Source organism: Zingiber officinale, chromosome 2B, assembly GCF_018446385.1.
Source record: "Zingiber officinale cultivar Zhangliang chromosome 2B, Zo_v1.1, whole genome shotgun sequence".
In the NCBI taxonomy this organism is placed as follows: Eukaryota; Viridiplantae; Streptophyta; class Magnoliopsida; order Zingiberales; family Zingiberaceae; genus Zingiber; species Zingiber officinale.
Genome location: NC_055989.1, coordinates 106,077,773 through 106,104,611, shown reverse-complemented (window position 1 = coordinate 106,104,611; position 26,839 = coordinate 106,077,773). Strand labels below are relative to the sequence as shown.

The 26,839-nt window shown below is 40.4% G+C and overlaps 1 protein-coding gene across 1 annotated transcript; it reads left to right on the top strand.

Annotated features, from left to right (window-relative positions):
- The first annotated feature begins 292 nt into the window (after nt 1-292).
- LOC122046671 (zinc finger protein-like 1 homolog) lies at nt 293-24,955 on the top strand. Its single transcript, XM_042607465.1, has 9 exons — nt 293-518; nt 942-1,022; nt 13,029-13,146; nt 13,222-13,316; nt 14,020-14,091; nt 16,282-16,620; nt 16,757-16,862; nt 24,058-24,229; nt 24,651-24,955. Exons 1-9 carry the CDS (start codon nt 495-497, stop codon nt 24,736-24,738), a joined length of 1,095 nt encoding a protein of 364 aa, XP_042463399.1. The 5' UTR covers nt 293-494; the 3' UTR covers nt 24,739-24,955.
- The last annotated feature ends 1,884 nt before the right edge of the window (nt 24,956-26,839 follow it).

The following is a 26,839-nucleotide window of genomic DNA, read 5'->3' as shown; positions in this document are numbered from 1 at the left end:
TATATATGTCCATTTTTTTATAAGCATAAATTTGACAATTAAATAAAATTTAATTCTTAATAGTTTAATCCTAATAATTGATATATCATTAACATGTATAGTTGTGGCAGATTGGTCCACCCACTCTATTAATTTATTTTCTTCATTTTTTATAAACTAAATTAAATTTTATTATTAATAAAACATACTGAAAAATAATGAATTATAGAAATTCATTAATTGATTTTTTTATACAATTATTTTTTAAAATTTAAATCGATATAACCTTTATGTTTGATATATTATCCACTTTGATTCATTTCATTTTCCGAATTCTGAGCATATATGCAAGCTACTCTCCTGGCTTCGGCGTTTTGATTCAATCCCAGATCTCTTCGTTCCTCGCCGGTTTCATGTTGCTTTCCTGAATCGCTCTGATCTCAAGGCTTCATCGGTTGGTTTGCCGTTCTGTTTCTCGCCCTTCGCCGGCACTTGGTGGATCTTCGATCTAGGCGATGGTTGTCTGCAAATGCCGCAAGGTAATTTTGGATACGATTCCACTACTTTTCCAGTTGCTATCACTGCGAAGATATGTTTAATTTTTTTTCTAGATCCTTCCTTTTTGATCCTTCCGTCGGTTCAAAATCGTGTCCGGAACTTCGAGGCTATCGCCTTTGGGCCCGGACCTTTGCAAAATTGAAAGCGAAAAAGGTGGTTCGGAGTCTGATTAGAATTTCCATTTTATCTCGATTTTTTAAAGCTAGGATTTCTTTCCAGGGTTATTTTGATAGGCCATCGATTTCTAGCTTAAATTTTTATTGAGAGAGGATATTTTTGAAAATATGATCAATGGATATGTTTTATAGAGAGCTCTATTTGTCCTTGAAAGAGAAAATATGTTGTGCATTTGATAATTTTTGGCTGGTGGATTTTTCTTTTACTGATGGATATCTGGTTGGCAGGCAACCAGGCTTTATTGCTTTGTCCACAAAGTTCCTGTCTGCGGAGAATGCATATGTTTCTCGGAACATCAAATCTGTGTGGTACTCATCTCATCTAAGTTCTGGTGTAATTTGGAGTTCAGTTCAATTACAAATCTGCCATTTTTTTATAACTTGAATCATTCTGATGTGCTCTTTGAATATGTTTTAACTATTAACCTCAGACGGCCAGTTCTTGTGTATGCCAAATTCAACTTATTCTCATTTATATGCTACATAGATAGCCTTGGATACAAAACCTAGGGTTCTTGTTGAATGCTGCAAATCAGTTTCAAAGATGTCCCTGTTTTTCCACTCATCATTCAACAAATACGTAATTCACGTCCTCCTTATTTTGCATAGATGATGATATCCAGAATAGTGAGTTTCCTTCTTTCAATAATATGAGTTTTGGTTGCTTCTCTGTATCTTAGTGTCAAGACTTTAATCACTTTATATTGTGATTGCAAGCCACAAATTCTGGTACATTGATATGGCATTTGCACTGTTGCCAAGGAGTTGGATTCTTTCTTCAATCATGAGGATGTTTGCACTTTGTTTAACATAAATATTTCAGTATCATTGATTTTTAATTCTTTGAATATACAAATTAATTAATTGATAATCACATGGAGATCCATGAATAATATAGGTACTGACAGAGGGACACACTTCAACTTCATTTTTACATGAATTTCATCAGTTGTTCTATTGTGTTATTGTTGAGCATAATAACATTGTTATAGATACTTTGCCGTATGGGACTAGGCTTTAGGACTTGTTATATATACCACTATAAGTTGAAGAAATTAAGACCTTTTTAGTGCAACTTTAATTTGTCTGAGAACACCTCTTACTATTTACCCAGTAATTATTCCTTTGTTAAGACATGGACTGTGACAGGTATGGTTTCAAATTGATCATGTAGTATGGAAACTTGAGGATCCATTATTTGATAAGAACACAAAGATGTGTCAGCAAAAATGCCTTGGATCTAGGCCTTTTGACTCTAATTACATATGCAGCTTTTAACAATCTTGTGTAGCCAGTTTGAGAAGAAGATAAGGATGTTTTTTATTCTAGCTTGTAAAACTTGATAGTTAACCCCATGTTGCTTGTGTTGTTAGATGTTAAATAATACGTCCATTATGACGATGATCACCAACAAGGTTATATTTGTTCAATAATTCAGACTTTTTTTTTGAGAACGGTAAATATATATAAATGTCACCAAACCAATACAAGCTCTAGATGTCTACAAAATGATAGATATTGATCCGGCCGTAAGAAGGGGGGACCCACTTCCTGAAGGGTCTCAGCCTGAGGACCGATGAAAGGCTGTGCGGTGGATGGCCGAGCCGAGCGGATGGGTAGGTCCGAACGGAGCTATAGATAAGCCCATCCATGGGCTCATGTTTCCGACGCCCAGGCAGGAAGACCGAAGGGCCGAGCGGGAGTCCGCTCGGCAGGGGCCAAGGGCCGAGGGGGTTGTCCGTTCGGCCAAAATAGGGGCGAGGGTATAAAGGGGGTCGAGTGGCCTATGCGCTCGACTTAGGATATGAGATGTCAGCCGAAGCATGTCTAATGATTAGGCCGTACACAAGATCGCACGATCTTGCCGTCACATCATGGAGAGGCTGATACCGTAGCAGTATGGTCTCATGGACGTCTCCCTGACAGATCCATATTTAGACATGGCCCTTCTGACAGACCCATACCTGGGCATGGTCAAAGGCAGGTGGTTGCTTTGATTGGCACGCCCAGCTTCTTTGAGAGATCTATATAAGGCTCCATTTCTCCACCGGAGGTATGAAAATCTTCATTTGAAGCCACCTTTTGTTATTCCTCACTGACTTGGCGTCGGAGGGCCGTCGCCGGACCCCTCCCGGCTCGGTTTCGTTGCAGGTTCACCGAGCATTCGAGGATCTAGCAGAAGCGCCACGTGCCCGGCCCATCGATTCCGGTTGGACAGATCAAATCGCGCCGTGGAACGCCTCGCATCCGATCGGAACAATGGACGGCCGACGACAAAACACGGTGACGCTTTCGAGGAAGAGCTCGCCCTGGTCGAGATAAGGGCCGCCAAACTTGTTGAACAAAAACAGCGGCCGAACGACAAGAGCAACAAGCGACATCTGCGTCGTGGCCGAGCGGAAGCACCTCCAGCCACCGTCGCATTTCATCGGCCTTATTTCGCACCCCCCAGCTCGAAGAGATAGAGGTTCTTCTTGGACGAAATACGGCGGGACGAAAAGGTAAGGCTCCCCATGGATTCATCTCCGAGCGGGCCAACCGCCAATTTTGGAGGCTATTCTACGAGACCCTCCGCCTAGCACTACGTGCCTCCGACGATCGGCGAGTACAACGAACAACGGACCGGATGATCATCCGGTAGTTTGATAAGACGCCACGCCCATCAATACACCATGGAGTGAAATGCCGCCTTTCTTACCACACTCTGGATCGGCTCAACGGTGGTTCCGGAGGTTGCACGAACGGATCTATCACAAGCTTCAAGGATTTCAACGGCCTTCCTCCACCACTTTGCTAGCAATCGGCGTTATCGGAAGACAAGTGTCACCTGTTCGCCATCAAGCAAGATCCAAAGGAATCGCCGGGCTTACATCCAACGATTCAACCAAGTGGCGATATCCCAACGGCCACATCGGAGACGATGATGAACGCCTCACAAGGCCCGGTAGATGGTGACTTCTTCCGATCGCTCACGAAAGCCGCCCGAGATTACGATCACATGTTGCGTCAGACGGCCAACGAATATATAAATGTGGAAGAAGCGCAAGCCGCCGGAAAAAAACTCCAGGCCAAGACTGCTCACGCCGAGCGAAGACACCGCCGGACCACCCAGAGGACCGAGGTCAAGCACCGATCCTCACGCCGATCGCACGTAAGAAGTGGCCGCCGCCCAAACCAAGAAGAAGTGGACCCTGCTCGCCTCCTTCCACCATCGGACACGCACAACACGAGGGATTGTCAAGTCTTCCTTCGTGACTAATCCCAGGAGAGCCGAACGACGGTCTCCTCCCATCGACGAAGACAAAGGAAGCCGACCGGACCCGCACCGAGAGGCGACATCACCAGACCGATCGGCACCGATCCCCAAGACGGGAGAATCGCGGGCGCCCAGAGAACGGTCTCGACCGTCCGCTCGGAGGAGGAAAACAGGAGCAATACTTCCCGGGCGAGATCAACGGCCGAGGAGACTCCAACCGAGCCGTAGCTCGGCGACTGCAATCCACGCGGTCGGCTGTAGCCAAGAGCGGGCAAGTGGACCGGAAATTACTTCGGGCCCGAGATTTAGAAGGAGTAGAAGTGCCCGACGACGCTGTTCATTAAAGCGGTAATAGCAAATTACACCATTCATCGCATATTTGTTGACCAGGGAGCTCGGCCAACATCATATTCAAGAAGGCGTCGATCACCGCAATAGATCGAGCCAAGTCACGCCTACGACGACCCCGCCTACGGGTTTACTTGCAACGGTTCGGACAACCGGCTAGCCACCTCACTGGGAGAAGAGCCGTAAGACAAGGACAATAAACTTCGTGGTGGTCGACTCTCCTCATCCTACAACGTCATTTTGGGACGACCGGCGGCGAATTCCGAGTGGTTGTCTCAACCTTCCACCAGAAGATAAGTTTCCCGTGGAGGACAAAGTAGGAGAAGTGCGGAGATCAGCAGCTCGGCGGTGCTATATAGAGATGATCCGAGAGAAGCTTGTTCCGCTCGGAAGGCGCCCGAATTGAGGTACACGCCATAACCGAGAAACCTCCCGCTTTAATTTATGATGAAAAGGAGGAAGTCCAGATCCATCCGACCCGATCGGAGGCCACGACTTTATCGCCTCGATCCGGAGAAAGAAGTAGGAGAAGGCGATTCAATGCCTCCAACGAAATCACGATGTCTTCGTCTGGTCGACGCATGAACTACAATTTCCCAAGCCTAGCGCAGATGAATTACATGTCCGACCGGACGCCTGACAGAGGAAAAGGGACTTTAGCGCCGAGCATAATGTACTGGGCGGAGGTGGAAAAACTTCAAGGCCGCCACATACGCGAGGTGCGTTCCCGAGTGGCTGGCCAACGTAGTCTTGGTCTCCAGCCGGGCGGCAAGTGGAGGGTCTGCATCGACTTTCGAGATTGAACAAGAAGGATTTTATCCTCTGCCCGGATAGATCAGTTGGTGGACTCCACGGCCGGCTGCGAACTAATTGCATGCTGACGCTTACCAAGGATATCATCAAGTACCGCTCGCCGGGAAGATCAAGAAAAAGTAAGCTTCGTAGCTGCTGACGGCACATATTGTTACAACGTGATGCCGTTCGGATTGAAGAATGCCGGAGCCATCTATCAACGCTTGATGAACAAGGTGTTCAAGGAGCAGATCGGGAGGAATCGGAAGTTTATGTGGACGACATTCTTATCAAATCCGCCCGAGCGGCCGATCTTTTCAAGGATATGGAAGAAACCTTCCGACGCTGCGCAAATACGGAGTCAAACTAAATCCCCAAAAGTGCCTGTTCGAAGCCAAAGGACGTTTCTTGGGGTATATAGTGACCGAGCGGGAATCAAGCAAATCCCAGAAGATTAAAGCTCTGCAAGACATGCCGCCCCCAAGAAATACAAGAGAAGTGCAAAGGTTGACCGGTCGGATAACCGCTCTATCGAGATTCATCTCCAGAACCGCCGACCGGATTCTTCAAGATCTCGGATGCCTAAATTTTTGATGGAGAATAACATGTGCATTCAAGAGTCAAGACATATATTCTCACCGTTTAGCTTATTTCTTCTAAGTTTATGTTTACAACATGCATGATCTAGCTTAGTTTTTCAGAGATGGAGGAAGACGGGTCTCCGCAGACCTTCAAAACTCTTGGTTTGAAGGAAGAGTTGGTGGAAGCTTGTGAGATTTTGGGGTGGAAAGCCCCTACAAAGATCCAAATTGAGGCAATTCCCTTTGCTCTTGAAGGTTCGTGCTCGTCCCTTCCCATTTTTTAGTTAATTTGTCCTTATCATTTTAAACTGATAATTGGTTTTGGATGAAAATAAGGAAGCTTGAGGAAGCTATGTGGAGAATATATGTGGATGGATCCTCCACTCGGCTTGGAAGTGGGATCGGAATAGTACTACTCTCACCTCAGGAAGAAAAGATGCACCTATCCGTCCTACTGGATTACAAAGCTACTAACAACGAGGCGAGTATGAGGCCCTTATAGCCGGATCGCAGCAAGACGCGTGGGAGCCGGGTGACACTTTATTCGATTCACGCCGCTCGCTCTCGACCTTTCAAATCAACGTGTTCGGCTCAAACTCTACCGAGGCCTTTGAAAACTCAAAGCCGCTTTCCGAGAGGTGCTTATTCGTAAGATTCCCGAACGGAGAACCAGCGGCCGATGGGTTAGCCAAGTCATGAGCTCGATAACGCCACGCCCTTCAAAGAACCAATCAAAAATACTACCGGTAGCGCGCCGACCTGGACGCAAGGCCTCACGCTTCCAAGTGACCTGAGGACACCTATTATAGAATTCCTCCGCTCGGGCACCACACCATCCGAGAATATGCAGCGGCTCCTCGGAAGAAGAGCCGGTCGGTTTACACTCATCGGAGATCAGCTTTACAAGATTTTTCGCCCTTTGCTGAAATGTGTAAGCTCGGAGACTCACCTACATCCTCCGAAGTACATCAAGGATCATGCGGGGGACATCCGGGCGGCGGCTCGTTGGCAAGAAGATCCTCTTGGCCGGATACTTTTGGCCAACCTTAAACGCCGCTCGGACAGTATCTACATGCGAAGTATCATAACTTCATCCACCGACCGCAGAGGAGATGAAGGCATCAACCATCTCACGTCCGCTCGATCAACGGGAATGGATATCAGGTCCATTTCACGGTGACCGGCGAGGAAATTTTACTAGTGGCGGTAGACTATTTCTCCAAGTGGGTGGAGGCCGAGCCGCAAGATTCATGAACAAATGGTTAAAAATTCATCCGCAACACATCATTGTCGGTTCAGATCCCGCCGACTAGTGTCCGGCAACCAAGGTGGAAGATGTTAGAGGATCGAAGAGCTACGGCGTTGAAGCAACATTTCACGTCCGTGGCCTATCCTCGAGCAACGGTGTCAAGTCGCCAACCGGAAATTCTTCAGATCGGCTCGACCATTCGGGAGGAGTTGGGTGAAGTGCCTGGCGTCTTGTGGGCCATCCGAACGACGCCAAAAGAAGGGACGAGAGTCACACCGTTCCATTTGGTATATGGCGGTGAGGCCGTCATTCCATCGAAGTCGGCGTTGATTCAATCCGGATCCAGAGCTACGATGACGACAACGCCGAACGAAGAAACATGGAGTCGGACTTGGTAGAAGAGGAGAGGGCGAAGGCAGCCATTCCGCCGGACGAAGCAAACTTACAACCGTATCCCGGATCATTCGTGTCGGCGATCTTGTCTGAAGAAAGTTAAGTCGGTCCGGCGACGGCAAGCTTGAAGCTCCATGGGCGGTCCCTTCAGTCATCGAAAAGCTCCGCTCGGGCGCTTATTTGGAGGACAAGGACGGTCGGCGATTAGATAGACCGTGGAGCGCGAACCACCTCCACCTTACCAGGCGGGATGAAAGGTGTATCATCAGAATCACCGGTGTGCCGTACTTCATTTTTCGAATGCTCAAATGCAGAAACGAAGAGTCAAAGAGCGAAACGAGACATTACCACGGGTCGAAGGCCTGTCTGCCTCGGACGGTAAATTATCTTAGCAAAAATGCTCGACAAGCGGACCCTGAGCCGTTCGGTCAGGAATACGTTCTCCACACTGAGTGAAAGGTGCGCTAAATGTAATCAGATACGCTCCTCGATGCTATGCAGAAGTAGAGGGATGATAAGACAGGTATCCTCTCGAAACGGAAGGCCAAGGTCGCTCGAGTAAGGAGTTAGCCCTAAAGCCGTCTAGCCCAGACATTCGAGAGCCGCGCCGACCGCTATAAATATCCGAGCCGACGAGCACCGCCGTTAAAAATCGAGACGGTCCGGTCCGAGCGGGAAGCCGACGAGCACCGTCGTTAAAAATCGAGAGACGGGCCGGCGTATAAATAATCCGAGCGGAAAGCCGACGAGCACCGTCGTTAAAATCGAGAGTCGCACCGACGGCCTATAAATATCCGAGCCGACGAGCACCGCCGTTAAAAATCGAGAGATCTATAAATAATCCGAGCGGAAAGCCGACGAGCACCGTCGTTAAAATCGAGCCGCGCCGACCGGCTATAAATATCCGAGCCGACGAGCACCGCCGTTAAAAATCGAGAGGCGGCGTCTATAAATAATCCGAGCGGAAGCCGACGAGCACCGTCGTTAAAATCGAGAGCCCGACCGGCTATAAATATCCGAGCCGACGAGCACCGTTAAAATCGAGAGACGGCCGCCTATAAATAATCCGAAGGAAAGCCGACGAGCACCGCTCGTTAAAAATCGAGAGCCACGCCGCCTATAAATATCCGAGCCGACGAGCACCGCCGTTAAAAATCGAGAGCTATAAATAATCCGAGAGGAAAGCCGACGAGCACCGTCGTTAAAATCGAGAGCCGCTACCGACCGGCTATAAATATCCGAGCCGACGAGCACCGTCGTTAAAAATCGAGACGGCGTCTATAAATAATCCGAGCGGAAAGCCGACGAGCACCGTCGTTAAAAATCGAGAGCCGCGCCGATCGGCTATAAATATACCAAGCGGAAGAACGGATATCGGAGTAAGAAACTGCGGAAACTATAAATATTAAAGCATTCAGGCCCGAAGGGGGGTTGGTCCTTCGACACTCGGCGTCTGTTGACTCCACGCAAGCAGGATACGTGCAGAGCGAGTAGGTCCTCGCTCAGACTTTATGCAATGAGCCAAGCCGATCGGACGCGTGAGGGAGAAAGCTTAAGAGCACGATTGGCGAAAATTTTACAAGCATTAATGTTAAGCAAACAGAAGAATATTATGGACAATGAGTAAGAAGACAGGAAAAGGGACATCGTTTCATTAGAAGAAAAATTATGCCGAACGACACGTACAAAAATTTCACATCCGCCGAGCGGAGGAAGTACAAAAAGTGCTTGAATAACCCACATCACTCCGGATCCTCAAAATTAAAAAAGGTGTCCGGGATGTCGTCGATCATGGCCGCCAGTTCGGGAGGGGGAATGCTCAGGTCAGCAGGAAGATGCCCCCCCTTCTTGAAGTACGCCGTGGTGACCTTGACCGCCTCGAGGAAGGTTGAGGAGACATTGCCACCAAACTTTTCGCCAAATCGCTCTGAGCGGATGTATTCTTGGCGCGCTACGGCTAGGCGACTCGGCTCTCCCTCCTTGTATTTTTTGAGCAACGCCCGGGAAGCAGTTAAGGAATCTTGGAGGGCCTTCAAGTTTGCTTCAGCCTTTGTGCATTCAGCCGAACGGACCTCCCGTTCGGCGTTCAGCTGGGCCTCCAGATCCTTAGATCGCTGATTTAGCGCATGGACATCTACTTTCATTCTGTCCAGGTCAGCGATCGCCTGCCTCTTCCGGCTACCGGCGCGCTTCACCTCTTTGTCACGCTTCTTCACCAAGTCCTCTAGCCGAGCTACCTCAACAGCCAGGTCGGCAGCCTTCTTCTGTTCAAGAGCTTGTTTCTCCCGCTCGGCCGAGGGACCTTCCGACACTTGGAGTTTTTCCAGAAGGCCCTCCAACTCGGCTAGCCGATGGCTAGTGGCAATTTGTTCAGCCCAGCGCTGTAAGGGAAATAATAATGTCAGGAATCAAACAATAGCATGACACGGGAATGAAGATGGGTTTACCTGAGTGGCCTGCTGCATATTGTTATCGCCGAGCTGCTTGAGCGTCATAAGGGCCACCTGAATCTGGGCGTCCTCGAAGAGCTTGGTGAGCGGACCAGTCAGGGTTATTTCGTGAACGGGGCTCGATGGCCGATCGGCAGACAGCAAATATTCCTCCGATGGGAATCGGAGAGTAGTCTTGATAATAGGGTGGCCGGACGGCCCCAGTGATATTATAAGCTACGGAAAAGCGGCGACCGCCCACTCGGACACATATAGTCCAGTCAGTCGGACTCACTGCCTCCTTCGACTAGACTTGAAGGGAAGGCAAGTGATCCGGCCGTAAGAAGGGGGGACCCACTTCCTGAAGGGTCTCAGCCTGAGGACCGATGAAAGGCTGTGCGGTGGATGGCCGAGCCGAGCGGATGGGTAGGTCCGAACGGAGCTATAGATAAGCCCATCCATGGGCTCATGTTTCCGACGCCCAGGCAGGAAGACCGAAGGGCCGAGCGGGAGTCCGCTCGGCAGGGGCCAAGGGCCGAGGGGGTTGTCCGTTCGGCCAAAATAGGGGCGAGGGTATAAAGGGGGTCGAGCGGCCTATGCGCTCGACTTAGGATATGAGATGTCAGCCGAAGCATGTCTAATGATTAGGCCGTACACAAGATCGCACGATCTTGCCGTCACATCATGGAGAGGCTGATACCGTAGCAGTATGGTCTCATGGACGTCTCCCTGACAGATCCATATTTAGACATGGCCCTTCTGACAGACCCATACCTGAGCATGGTCAAAGGCAGGTGGTTGCTTTGATTGGCACGCCCAGGCTTCTTTGAGAGATCTATATAAGGCTTCCATTTCTCCACTGGAGGTATGAAAAATCTTCATTTTGAAGCCACCTTTTTGTTATTCCTCGCCTGACTTGAGCGTCGGAGGGCCGTCGCCGGGATACCCCTCCCGGCTCGGTTTCGTTGCAGGTTCACCGGAGCATTCGAGGATCTAGCAGGAAGCGCCACGTGCCCAGCGTCCACTGATTCCCGGTTCGGACAGGATCAGATATGAATCTGAACCTTGCAGAACAATCTCTCAACACAAGGTACATCACCCTCAAAACGACATCTATTGCGAGTTTGCCATAAAAGAGCCTTCATTAGCTGACCGCTGCCTCGATATGACCTTCAGAATTCTCGAAATAGGCGCTGAACATAAAAGATCTGATGTCGAAAACCAAGCCAAGACTGCACCTTGCCCCACATTGCTCAAGTGGTGGGGTAGTGAAAACAAATGTGGGCGTTGGACTCATCTTATTGTCTGCATAGCGAACATATCTTGTAGGGCTCATACAGCATTCTGTCCGCCATCCTCTGCGTTTGTGAGCCATCAACCAGAACATGAAGCGATGCTTGGGTAGCAGCCCAGGTTTCCACACTACCAACGCCCAATACACCTTGGCCGCATGCGATCTGACGTGAACATATGCATCGGCAGCACCACGCTTTTCTGCAGCAAACCCCTCGATCTGTCTCATGTTTGCAGCACCTTGACTTCTTGTTCTTTGCAAGAGATCATCCCGAATCTGTAATACACGCTTGATCAATGGAGAATCAAGCCCCTTGCTGCGCCCTTGACAAAAATCCACACCTTTGAGGTAGTGATGATGAACCCATTGTACCCAAAGCGAATCCATCTTGTTTTGAATGTTCCACAGCATCCAACATAATAGAACATTATTCCAAGCTTGTAATTTACGAAGACCATAACCTCCTTTGTCCTTCGGTAGATATATGGTTGCCCAAGAGATCGTTGGATGTTTGGTGGACCAAATGAAAGACCGGTAAATACCATAAAGCTTGTCTATCACCCCACTAGGCATTGGGAGAATAGATAATCAATAGCATTCAACGCCTTGGAGAACAGATCTTACTAATTCCAACCGGACGGCATATGACAAGGTGTGTTTTGGCCATGACGTCACCCTCTTTGCTATCACCTCAAGGAGAGAACCATAGTTGGCTATACAAAGCTTTACCATGGATAGACGGATGCCAAGATATCTAAAAGGGAAGGTACCATGTTGAAATCCGGTGGTTTGGATCAACTGTTGATGAGTATGATCATCCACTCCCCCCATGTACATATTAGATTTCAACAGGTTAGCCCGCAGTCCTGCTTTGTCACCGAAATCTACCAAAGCATCTGCCAATATAGTGATAGTATAGATATCAGCCTTTGCAAACATCAATAGGTACATATGCTAAGTGTGTGACTTGAACATTCGCACACATAGGATGAAAATGAAAACCGGGCTGCCGATGTGCCTCCTTTCATGATCAAGAAAAGACTAAAATGTACAAACCGAACAGCAAAGGGGAAAGAGGGTCCCCTTGTCTCAAGCCTCGTCTCCCACTGAAGAAACCATGCAATCCACCATTAATGCTTACGGAGTATGAAACCATGGTGACGCATTCATGGTTCCAATCACGGAATTGTTGGGGAAAACTTTAACCAAGAGCCGACAAAAGAAAACTCCAATCCACAAGTATCAAAAGCCTTTCTTAAATCAACTTTGATCATACACCTTGGCGATATACATTTGCGAGCATACTTCCTAAATAATTCCAATGCAAGGTTTATGTTCTCACCAATAGAGCGATCTCTAACAAAAGCCGCTTGTGCCGGATCCAACAAGCTCTCCATCGCCCTAGCTAGCCGGCTTGCCAATACCTTCGAGATAACCTTGTAGAACACCATACAACAAGATATTGGTCAAAAGTCCGAAACCTGTAGGGTTTTTCTATAATTCAGACTTATGCACTTGCAAGATATTATTCATTTTGGCAGTGAGAGATCTCTTGTGATTTTGCTATTTGTTCTCTTGACTATGGTCATTTTCTTTTCTATGTTTGAGGGATGTTATAAATTTCTGAGAAACAATTATACTTGAGTTATAGATGGCAATTAAAATTTGGAAGCATTTATTTATAATTATATTACCCACTTTGTCCAGTTATTATTGCTGTGTAACGATATAATTATGTTAATCATAAACAATACTCATGATTATCTTCAAATATTCTTTCCTCAATTTTCCATCTTTGAGCCAGGGTTTAAGTTTGTGTTGCAACTTGCAACTTTCCATGTTGAAAGCATCTTCTGGTAACTTTAGCATGATTGTGTTCTTTTTTTTCTTCTTGCTAACCAACAATCTTTTCCGCTTACATAAGTCTAGGTTTGTGAATAGTCTAACCACTTAACTTATTTTTGAATCTTTAGGTGAAAAAGTACTCTGATTGGGTTGTTGATGGGGAATATGGCTGGCCACCAACTTGCTCTTTTTGCAATGCTTCATTGGAAGAAGGAAAGGATCAAACTACACGATTGGGTTGCTTGCGTAAGTTCTTTATATGTCTTTACTTATTTTTGAAAACTAAAATTGCTCATTAGTTTTTGTATTTTCCTAATTCAGATCTTATTCACACGAGTTGCTTGGTCTCACATATTAAAAGCTTCCCACCTCAAACTGCACCCACAGGATATGTCTGCCCCACATGTTCTACCCCTGTAAGTTATACTAGCAAGCCTTTTATTAAGTGTTTTTCAGTTGCATGATCAGTTGTCAAGTTATGGGTTCAGACTTGATACATTATTGTTTTCTGTCAAAATACAAAAATTGAATTATGCCTATGGTTAAATCTATTCATCTGTGCAATTGTCCTTATATACCTCATGTACTATTTTGGCCTTTAATTTTGGTGTTTTTGGAAAATGTTTTATTTGAAAAAAAAATCTCTGGTTTATAGTGATTTTGATGATTCAAAGCAGATACGACTACAGGCCATTATGCACCATTTATTTTGGCCCTCCAATTTTGAAAAAAAAAATAATGAGGGGCATTATGGGAAAAAGCAGAATGACCAAATCATTTAAAATGCTTGATTCAAAAAAGGATTTTCTGATGGAATTCAAATATGTGGTTTCCACGAATCATATACATGGGTGACCATACTAAATACTTTTATGTTATTAGTCAATCCCCATTACTTGTAAAAGACTGAATGACTTATGACTTACACTTTCCTTGATATGCTTAGTGTCAGTAGGCTTAAACTTTGTTGCTATTTATTTTAATTAAAATCAAGTAATCCATGTGATTCCTTGGGCTTTCAGTAACTGAAATAAAAATTATATGGTATATGTTTAGTTCAGAAGTCTACCCTGGAAATAGTGATGAGTTTTTCATGACTGAATTAACACTTTGTTGCAGATATGGCCTCCTATAAGTATCAAAGATACAGGATCTTGTTTGCACTCCAAGCTTAAGGAAGCAATAATTCAAGTAAGCCTGCTGTTTTTAGATGTTACCTGTATATTCTTTTAGTTTCTATTTTGAATCTATTGCCTACAAGTTTCATACTCTAAATGTGATATTTACACTCTTTATTTCTGCGGTTTATCATCCATCAATTTCTTGTTATGCCTTTTAAATGCAGTACAACTGTTTTTAGATTTAACTATGAAGCTGTTGTTATTTGCTATTTAAGGTATCAACTAGGTTATTAATTTTAGTTTTGTTGATTTTGTAAGGCCCATGCTAGATTATCAAGCATTTAATTACCAATCATATGGAATTTTCAGAAGAGTTTTTATTATGCATTTCTTTTGGTGTATATAAGATCCATGCTCAAAAGATTTTTTCCATTGTTTTATACTGCTAGTCAGGCCCTAACACAACTCTCCTTTTTATATGGGATTAGAACCTGCATTGTTATATGCTTTGTGAGAGAATAAGATAACTCCTCTTAGTCCCACATACTTGAATTGAACCCCCCGAGCATGTTTAAGTTTCAAGGAGTCCTCCGCCTATTGCCTTGTGTTTAGAGTTAAAGCCCTTGGGCATATGTAAGTATTAAGAATTCCTCCACCTTGCCATTTTGTGTTGGATTGGGATTCCCCTTGGGCTGTAACACGTTGAATATGTTATTATAAAAATGAGAACACTGACAGTAATGGCTTACTGGGAGTATTTATTGGTGTAATAAAATGTACAATAATTAACAGAGGCACAAGCAAAATTTTAATTGACCAGTAAGTATTGCTGTTTGAAATTTTGGTAGTTCAGTTCCAAATATACCTGGCCCATCATAGTTTAGTTCCTTTGGACCTGCATTTGACATACTTGCTCCTATGTAACTCAAAAAGGGTAGCCCGGTGCACAAAGCTCCCACCAATGCAGGATCCCGGGAAGAGTCTATTGTACTTGCTCCCATGTAACTATTCTTCTATATTCTCTAATGATCTGTCCCTTATAATTTCATAACAGTGGGATCAGGAAATAGTCTTTTCTGTTTTGTTCCATTCATAATCAGCATTTATTTCATAATTTACCTTGTTGTAGCTTTATTATTTTATTTGCAGAAATAAAGATCAGTTCCTAAAGCTTCAAGCTTTAAAATTTTGAATAATTAACGAGCCTTACTAATTTGTGAGCCAAGATTTGAGCTTGACTACTGTCTTAGCCTAATAAAAGAAGTGTTCATTCTCGTGAACTCTTCTCAAGTTGTAACAAGCTGAGCTTGTTTGTTAATTTTATTTTAGTTATGGAAGAAACTTGTTTGTTTATCTAACCCAATAGCTAGCTACTGGTTGAGCTTGCTTATTTACCATGTTAATTAAGTGCTACTTTAGAACTGAATACTTTTATTGGAAAAACTTGATTCTTTAGAGCCCACCCTATGTCTAATAAAGTTTCAAATTATTAAGGCCTGGTCCTATGTGTACGTTTTTTTTTTCTGTGAAAAGGTTATATGTTAAGTTAGCAGAAAGCAACATTAGAGTAACGGTTAGTGGTATTTGAATGAAATTTGGCAAGTTTGAAAGATGCACCATAGAGAACATGGGACAAGGATCATTCTAAAATAATAAGAAGATAAACTGGAATGAAGGATGTAATAGCAATTTCTTTCACTATTGATATCCTGTAATGTCTGTGTCTTTCCATTGGATGATTAGTAAAAAAACATACAGATTTCTGATTCCTTCTGACTTGTTAGTGGTACATTGTTCCTTTACAGTGAAGTGCAGCTTTATTCAAGAGTAAATATTGTGGCCATTTTCTGGTCTGAGGTTCTAGAAGTTTCCAGATCTGAGCACAAAAAACCTTGAGACTTATTTGAAGAAACTGCATATGAAATTACAGAGCATTAGCAAGGACAATGTAACACTTAGCTTAGCTTAAACTTTGGTTCAGATGAACTCAATCAGCAACATGATGTATCACTAGAAGATAGCAACTGGAAATTACTTGAATTTCTAGCCATAAGTACCATATATCCATCCCTCTCTGCACTATGACTCAGTCAAAGATGTTTGAGAATTGAGATTCAGTTGCACTGATTATCTTGTATTTTCCAGCTATCGTTTATTTTCCTTGATGCTTTTATTTCCCATTAGCATCCTCCACTCAGAATATTGAAGTTCATGCTCTGAATTTCTGAACAGTTACTATATTCTGTCTAACTTGTTGCAGAGTGGCTTGGAGAAAAATGTATTTGGAAATCATGTGGTTTCACCTCCTGCATTAGAACACCGAGTTCCTCCTCCTGCTTTTACTTCTGATCCACTGGTTCGCACATCTGTGGCTGAAGAGAAAGACAAAAGTGGAGCAACTTCAGTTTATTCTGATAAGGATTCGAGACCAACAATATCATCACCAACTACAGATGACAAGTACTTAGACGAAGTATATAATTCTATTGTTGGAGTGGGCTCTTCCATGGTTACTGAATCTGAGATTGTTGAAGTTGATGGTCTGAATGGTTTAGAACACCAATTGATGAAAGATCAAGAGCCCTGTCTATCGAAAACTGTGAGTTTGATGAACCTAGGTCTCATTTGAAGCAATAACCCTTTTGCATTGGATGTTCAATAAGATAATTTGAAATTTCTATCCTTCAATATCTTCAGTAATGCTAATAGTATGCTAAATTTTGTCGCTTGCACAGCCCGGAGCTACTACTAGGAAGCTAACTTACAATGATAGGAAGTATTCTGAATCATCGTACCATGCAGATGATGAAGATGGAACAAACAAAAAGTACACTAGACGAGGTAAGATAATGGCAGATTCTCTCTTGGACAACTAGTGTATTGTCCTTTTTAGGAAAAAGACGGATAATAATCTACATGTATATTGATATATAGTCATATACAAGGTTATACATGCACTTGTTAGCTATATGCGAGGTGAAAGATAGTGATTCCAGAGTGGCAGTGTCTTGAGTTACCAGAATGGTAATCCTATTTTCCTTCACTCGAGATGCTCCAAATCAATTCTAGGCTTCTAGCAACAAACTGTAGCCTAGATTGTCTCCAAGTGAATTCTTTTTGCATGTGGACTATCCATTTATTAGATTATTTTACATATGGAAATTTGATAAAGATGGGCCTTCATGTTGCCCAGTCATGACCGGTGTTCCCACGACGACTTAGTCATGGTCGGTCCTAAGTCTGGATAATGAAGAAGGGTTGCGTTAGGTTGTCAACTAGCGTTACAACTATGATAAATATTCAAAAAATGGATCCATTAAAGTATTATGCTAATGCTAGGTTGTTTCCCGGAAGGAACACGTTGTAGGGTTCAAGTGTAACGTCTCGGCAAGGACCGCTACATCTCCAAAAACTCGGGCGTAGTGCTAAATATGCAAGATTTCGTGTTGCAAGTCCAATTGTAATATATCGGCAAGGACCGCTACATCTTCATGAGAACTTTAGTGTAGTGTTAAATAAGTAAGAGTTCATACGCCATAAGTTGGATAAGAATAAATATGATAGGAAAAATAATAGTCTAAGATTCGGAACATGGAATATAGGAATCCTTAATGGAAAATCAATGGAGATAGTGGATATGATGATTAGTAGAAGAATTAGTATTTTGTGTGTACAAGAGACAAAATGAGTAGGCGAGAAGATAAAGATGATAGAGAACTCGGGTTTTAAGTTATGGTACATAGGAAAGAGTAAAGTAAGAAATGGAGTAGGTATTGTTGTAGATAATTTATTAAAGGATGAAGTTGTAGGAGTAGTTAGAAAAGGGGGTCAAATTATAACCCTTAATTAAGATAATAGTGACGAAAGAAACTATGAACATAATTAGTGTATATGCACCACCACAAGTAGGATTAGATGAAATTATCAAATTAAGGTTTTGGGACGACTTAGATGAAATATTATAAAACATTCCACCGAATGAAATGATTTTAATAGGAGGTGATCTAAATGAGTTTGTTGGAGTGAAAAATGAGAAATATGAGAGGGTACATGGGGTTATGAGTTTGAAACAAGAAATTAAGAAAGAAAAACTATATTAGATTTTACGATAGCATATGACCTTATATTAGCTAATACATTTTTTAACAAAAGAGAAGAACACTTAGTCACGTTCAAAATGAGAATAATAAATCACAAATTGACTTTCTTATGATAAGAAAGAAGGATAGAAAGACTTGTAAAGATTGCAAGGTCATCCCTAGAGAAAGCTTAATTACCTAACATAGGTTAGTAGCCTTGGATATACGCTTCAAGCATAATATCAATAGAAAGAAAATATATATAACTCCTAGAATTAAGTGGTGGAAATTAAAGGATGGAAAGCAAAATATATTTAAGGAGAAGGTAGGAGTACAAGTATTAAGTGAAATATATGGTGACTTTAATACGACATGGGATAAGATGGTATCAAAGTTGAAAATAGTAGTTAAGAGTGCACTTAGTGAGTAAAAAATACATGCACCATTAAATAAGGAATCTTGGTAGTGGAATAAGAAAGTACAAGAGAAAGTGAAGGAAAAACGAACAGTTTATAAATAATTATATATTTGTAAGAACGAGAAATTTTTTAAAAAATATACAATAGCCAAGAACAAGACTAAAAAGTAGTGAATGAAGTAAAGAATGAAACTTTTGAACGATTATATCAAAAATTGGATACAAAAGAAGGGGAAAGAGATATTTATAGAATAGCTAAAATGAGAGAAAGAAAGACAAGAGATTTTATCTAAATAAAATGTATTAAAGATGAATGTAATAAGGTACTAGTAAACGATTAAAGAGCGGTGAAAGAGGTATTTTCATCAACTTTTTAATGAAAGTTTAGGTGATGAACTTAACTTAGGTAATTTAAGTAGGTCAAATGAGTATAAAAATTTAAATTTTTATTATAGAATTCAAACTTCAGAAGTAGAACAAGTTTTAAATGAGATGCACAATGGAAAAGTTGTTGGACCAGATGATATTCCGATAGATGTATGGAAATGCCTAGGGAAACAAGGTATTGAATGACTTATAAAATTATTTAATATGATATTGAAAACGAAAAAATGTCTAATCATTGAAGGGTATGTACTCTAGTTCCCTTATATAAGAATAAGGGAGACGTACAAAATTGTGCAAACTATAGGGGTATTAAACTAATGAGTCATACCATGAAACTTTTGAAAAAAATAATAGAAAAAAAATTAAGGAGACCACGGTGATCGAAAATCAATTTGGGTTCATGCTTGGAAGGTTGACCATAGAAGTTATACATCTTCTTAGATAATTAATTGAAAAATATCGGGAGCAAAAATAAGATTACAAATGATATTCATTGATATAGAAAAAGTTTATAATAGAGTAGAAATTATATGGAGAATTCTAGTAAACAAATGTGTTAGCGTAACATATATTGAACTAATTAAGGATATGTATAAGGATGTAACGACGAGAGTAAAGACTTTAGGAGAATAATTAAAAACATATATGGAGCAAAAACAAGATTACAAATGATATTCATTGATATAGAAAAAGTTTATGATAGAGTCCCAAGAGAAATTATATAGAGAATTCTATAAATGAAAGTGTTAGCGTAACATATATTGAACTAATTAAGGATATGTACAAATATATAACGACCATAGTAAAGATTTCAGACGGAGTAATTGAAGCATTTCTAAAAAAGATAGGGTTACATTAAGGATCAACTCTAAGTCTCTATCTTTTTACACTAATTATGAACGAACTCACTACACACATTCAAAGCACAGTACCGTGGTGCATGTTGTTTGTAGATGATATTGTTTTGGTAGATGAACACGCGAAGAAGTAAATGATAAACTAGAATCTTAGCAAGAAACACTAAAAGGGAAAGGTTTTAGGCTTAGTAGGATAAAGACAGAATATATGGAATTTAAATTTAGCAATATTAGACATAATGAGATAATTGTTAAGATAGGAGATGATGAATTGCCCGGAACCGAAAGCTTTAAATATTTATAATCATTTTTACAAAACGATAGAGGAATTGAGAGAGATGTCTTACATAGAATATATGCAGGATGGTTGAAATGGAGGAGAGCGTCGGATGTTTTATGTGACCGTAAAATATCTCTAAAATTTAAAGGAAAATTCTACAAAATCGCAGTTAGACCTGCTATGTTATATGAAACTAAATGTAACGACTATGACTCAAGCATATTAGCATTAGTCCTAGTACCAATTATGAGATGATTGACCAGGATACTTTTTATATCATATTTCACTAATTAATAAAAGACAAAGTTGATTATTATATTTATTTCAGTTTAGTACCGAATGAATAAGTATATTAATGTCTTAGGGTAGTAGGTTATAGTCTACAACATATCAATTAGCTGAATTGATAGTGGGAGATTATAGATATATAGAACGCTATTCTTAACTATTCTTAGTCAAGCATTAATATACAAGGACAATATTAATGTGTTGAGACTAGCATGTAGATCAACGGATGACTTAATCTCACAAGTCATGGATATAAGATATAGGTTGATACATGGGTATACACTAGAGAATATGTACTGAATGACTCGTCATGAGAATGTTTCATGGATCGTTATATGAGTATCATAAACATGTGACTAATAGTATGAATAGTTATTAGACCTGAAGTCACTACGATTCCCTATTTAAGGAGTTGTGTACTTTGGTATCGACAAACATCACCTATAACAAGGTGGACTATAAAGTCGATCACTGGGTATGCAATAAGTTATGCGAAGGGATGTGAGTGACGTAGATGAGATCTATCCCTTCCATATGACGGAAGTGTGGGCCCTTGATTAGTAGGACACAAGAATGTATGACCATGGTCAAATGAGTCAATATGAAATATTAAGCTTATTTTATTGAGTGTGAATCAAGAAACACAAAGATTGATAATAGGATGACACGGTTTATGTCGCATTGATCAATCCAGATATTAAGGATAGAAGGATTGAGTCATACAAGATAATAGATACGGAAAGATTAGGTCGGATCTTGACATGCTCGTCACTTGGGTAGCAATGATGTCTTGCTAGATGCCACTCATTGCTTATGTATCTAAAATGATTTTAGCGACATTGTCAACGTTACGAGAACCTATTAGGTCACACACACAAAGAACATATTAATTTGGAGATTGATTCATATGATGGATCATTGGATTAAGTCTAATCCAAATTAGACTCATTGAGTTAGACTCAATTGGATCCAACTATTGGATTGAGTCCAATTCGAATTAGTCTCATAGAGTCAATTCGGATTGATGAGGATCAATGAGTTAGACTCATTGGGTGAACTTGAATTCACCAAGGAAGAGGAAATGTCAATTTTGAATGAAGAGGAAAGGTTAATTTTGAATTGATCATGCATTGGATGAAAACCAAAAGACTTAATTGAATTAATGGCAATTAAGACAATTGATTGAATGAATACAAAAAGGGGTTTTTTGATTTATTTGGTGGACAACACTTGTGTTCTTCCTCCTCTTCTTTGCCTTCTTCCTCTTGCCGAAACCTCCTTGTAAGGTTGCTAGCACAAGCTTAGGTGGTTTTTCTTCTCTGAATTGTGAGTTCATGAGACGGACGGAACGTGTTCATGTGGATACCGAAAGAGGTGCGAACACTTGATCATCTTGAGATCCAACGAGGACAAAGTTGCTATCGGGAGTTCGTGTTTATGCAACAAAGGTTTAATTCTCATCACAACTAGTATACAGTTTCCTTCGCATGGATCTTTTAAAAAGGATCTTGAAATTATATTCTGCTGCGCTTGTCTTGTTTTGTGCTCGAGATCCTTACAAAGCACATGAGCAAAAGATGAAAGTTGCAGAGATGAGGATGTTAAGGTGGATGTGTGTACATACGAGGATGGACAGAATAAGAAATGAGAGCATTTGAGAGAAAGTCGGAGTTGCATCTACTGAGGAAAAACTCCAAAAGACACGTTTAAGATGATACAAACATGTACTTAGATTACTAATAAATGCTCCAGTTAGGTGATGTGAAATTATGACAAGCACACATATCAAACGAGGAAGAGGTAGATAAAAAAAACTTGGTTAGCAACAATAAACAACAACAACAACAACCAAGCCTTTTCCCACTAGGTGGGGTCAGCTGTATGAATCCTTTTACGCCATTGAGCTCTATCTCCTATTATATCATCATCTATATTTAAATAAATTTTATCTTGTTTTATTGTTGCTAACGAAATCTTTTTTGGTCTTCCTCTTCCTCGTTTGATATGCATGTTTATCATAGTTTCACATCCCCTAACTGGAGCATTTATTGGTCGTCTAAGTACATGTCCGTACCATCTTAAACGTGTCTCTCGGAGTTTTTCCTCAATAGATGCAACTCCGACTTTCTCCCTAATGCTCTCATTTCTTATTTTGTCCATCTTCGTATGCCCACACATCCACCTTAACATCCTCATCTCTGCAACTCTCATCTTCTGCTCGTGTGCTAGTCATAGCTCAACATTCAGCTCCATATAACATAGCAGGTCTAACTGCGGTTTTATAGAACATACCTTTAAGTTTAAGAGGTACTTTACGGTCACATAAAACACTCGACGCTCCCCTCCATTTCACTCATCCTGCTTGTATTCTATGTAAGACATCTCTCTCAATCCCTCCATCATTTTGTAAAAATGATCCTAAATATTTAAATCGCTCGGTTCCAGGCAACTCGTCCTCTCCTATCTTAACAATTGTTTCATTACTTCTAATATTGCTAAACTTAAATTCCATATATTCTGTCTTTAATCTACTAACCTTAAAACCTTTCCCTTCTAGTGTTTCCCTCCAAGATTCTAGCTTAGCATTTACTCCTTCACGTGTCTCATCTACCAAAATAATATCATCTGCAAACAACATGCACCATGGTACTGTGTCTTGAATGTGTGCAGTGAGTTCGTCCATAATTAATGTAAAAAGATAGGGACTTAGAGTTGATCCTCGATGTAACCCTATCTTTATTGGAAATGCTTCTGAAGTCTTTACTCTGGTCGTTACATCCTCATACATATCCTTAATTAGTTCAATATATGTTACGCTAACACCTCTCTTTTCTAAAATTCGCCATATAATTTCTCTTGGGACTCTATCATATGCTTTTTCTAAGTCAATGAATACCATGTGTAGATCTTGTTTTTGCTCCCGATATTTTTCAATTAATTGTCTAAGAAGATGTATAGCTTCTATTATCGACCTTCCAGGCATGAACCCAAATTGATTTTCTGTCACTGTTGTCTCCTTCCTTAATCTTTTTTCTATTACTTTTTCCCAAAGTTTCATAGTATGACTCATTAGTTTAATACCCCTATAGTTCGCACAATTTTGTACGTCTCCCTTATTCTTATATAAGGGAACTAGAGTACTTATCCTCCATTGATCAAACATTTTTTTTATTTTCAATATCATGTTAAATAATTTTGTAAGCCATTCAATACCTTGTTTCCCTAAGCACTTCCATACCTCTATTGGAATATCATCTGGTCCAACGGCTTTTCCATTGTGCATCTCATTTAAAGTTTGTTTTACTTCTGAAGTTTGAATTCTACGATAAAAATTAAAATTTCGATGCTCATTTGACCTAATTAAATTACCCAAGTTAAGTTGGTCTCCTAAACCTTCATTAAAAAGTTGATGATATATTTAAATAAACTTTCATTAACAACAATAAAACAAGATAAAATTTATTTAAATATAGATGATATAGTTGGAGATAGAGCTCAATGGCGTAAATGATCCATATAGTCGACCTCATCTAGTAGGATAAGACTTGGTTGTTGTTGTTGTAGTATTGGCCTTCATGTTGTCCAAACAATATGGTTTCGGTAATCTTTACTCCCTAAATCTTATGGTCGGAATGTGAGATTGGCTTGGATTGATAGAAGTAACCTTCATCTACTAGCTAGCAGTAATTTATTTTAATTTATAGCTCACTGGTTTTACTGACTGTAGGTCCCTTTCGCAACAAGTTTCTAAGGATGTTGCTACCTTTCTGGTCAAATGCATTGCCTACTCTACCAGTAACTGCACCAACGCCACGTAATGGTGCACATGAAGGAAAAGTGCGACATCAAAAGTCTTCAAGGATGGACCCCAGGAAAATATTACTCATTATAGCAATCATGTAATTCCTCCTCCTGCTCTTGCTTATCTGGTTTATTGATTTTTCCAAATGCTTTACTATCATTTGTACAAAAGAAATCTTTCTTGATAAAAAAAATGCATGTAAATTGTGGAACTTAGTATCTTTATGAAAGTTGGGCAACAATATCTCTCCAGGAACTATGATCTATTAAGTTTTGCATTTGCTAGCTAAGAAGATTGAAATGATAGACTGTTTTTCAAATTTCAGACACAGAGAGGCTGTTCTAAGTCTTCAGAGCTTATCAATACATAGATTTCTTTCCAATCTGAAAACTATGACATGTTAATTAGGGATTATTTTTATATGGTTTATAAACTAGACTCATGTAATCTTGATGATAGAAACTGCAAACGAAAATCTCTGTCCACATGCTTATTGGAAGAATGGTTTTTGTGATCAGGGCATGCATGGCAACAATGGGAATATTGTACTACAGATTGGCACAGGGCAGTCTAGATGAAAGTACACAAGAAGATGACCTCCAGTAGGTACTGTCTTTCATTCTTCGATAGCAGTTTGTATCATGGTGCTTTATAGTATCAAATGCCAATTTCTTGTTCTTACTGTGCACACCTGTCGTATGAATTCTTGAGGCACGACAGGCATTCAGAAAGAGCAGTGTGTTGTTGAAGTATTACTGCACTAAATGTTAATTCATGTACCTGTCTCATTAATCATGTCCAACAAAGACATCCTTTTATTTTATTCTTTGATGAATCATGCACAAATTTTTTCATGGCCCATTTGCTTGGCATTTTGGAGGCTTGATTGCTATGATGGTCTGGTGAATGAATCTTATATGACAGTATTTGAATTGTCGTCGTTTTGAATTTCTGAATTCTAACGACGTCAAGCAAATTCCATCTGATGCTCTTGCTATATTAGACGAGTAAGATATCGTTTTGTCTACATGTACTTAACCAGACACTTGGATATTTGTTCTACTGCAATTATCTTTACATGTAATTCAAACATTTCACTGGGTTCTAAGTATGTGTGAGTTCATACTTCATAAAAAGATATTTTAAGATAATTTTCCCATTTGTTAACATCTTGATATTCACAGATTGTTCAATCTTTCTTAAATCTGCTAATATTATTAGGTAGATTTTTATTTATTTTGTGCAGATGATCAAATCATTTATGAGGTTGCTAGCTTGGGCAGGACTCAGGAGGAAGAATTTTATCATTTGTCACAGTAAATAGTAAATTTAATTTATTTTTAAAGAACTATTTATATATATTAATAAAAAAATTAATCATGATTAAAAATTATTTAAAGAATCTGCCAGGTCTCCGTGATTTCGTACATGGCACGCCGACAAAATCTAAGACCGGAACGTGCCAATCCACCAAGTAAACGTCAAATCCAACGCTATATCTGATACAGATTGCAAGCAAATCTCTTCCCATCCGAATCCGACGTGTTTTATGGATGCAGATCTATCAAATCGTTAATTTAGGAAGGAAATTGGTCCTACGTAGTACGTACCACCCACCCGAAAAGATAAGGAGAGACGGTGGCACCTCGTATTTTATATTTTATTTTCTTTTAAAAAAGCACTTCAGTGATTTATTTCTTAATTTTCTCCTGATTGGTTACTTTTTTCTGGGGTAAAAAATTTGAAAGTTCTCGTTGCAAAAAGAAGAAGAAAAAAACATTTCTAAAACATTATTTATTAAAATATAAAAACTATATTTTATCAGAAAATTAACTTTTATTTCTATCCATTACTTGTCTCTTAAATTTTTATATGTTTGTTCAAGTGGTCGGGTTTTCATATTCAAGTCGACCAAGCAAATGTTTCACAAGAAATTTGTTGGAATTGAAATCAAAACGTTGAAGCTTTTTCGATTTATGAAAATACATAACATCTTTAATTATAATTTTAGAATATTGTTAAAATTTATTATTTTAATAATTTAGGTGTTCAAATTTATTCGACTATCTTAGAAGTAGATGATCTTCCTCCTCATTTATCTATCAAGTAAATTCAAATTCAAAGTATAAGTTATACACACTTATAGATTTAGAGGTAAATCTTTAGCATATTCATCCCTATTGGAATTAGAAGTATGATCTTCCTAAGAAAATTAATAAACCTAGCTAGTCCTTTAGATGATTGGCTTAATTCTATGAAATTTTTTTATTGATCATCAGGGTAAATCGAAAAGTGCTCACGACGGACGGCCAAGAAGTTCATCATTCTTTGATTGCGCACCCCATTTAGAGAAAAAAAACTCCTACAAATTCATCGTAGTTAAGGATCGAACATCGAATATCTAGGTAACAGCTTGAATACTCTACCACTCACCATAACCCTAGGATAAAATTACGATCTTCTTATTTGTACTCTGACTACTTTATCAAATTATTTTAAAAAAAATTGATCCCTACAATAATGAATTTGACGCATAAGTTGCTCATTTATTAAGAATTAGATATAATAATTTTAAGCTTAATGAAACTTTAGGCCATGTTTGAATGGGGTGAGGGAAAGATTCAGTAACGGAAGTGATAGAAAAGAAAGAAAAGTAAGGAAACAATAAAATATTTATGTTCTCGAGGGGAAAAGTTTATTAACTTAA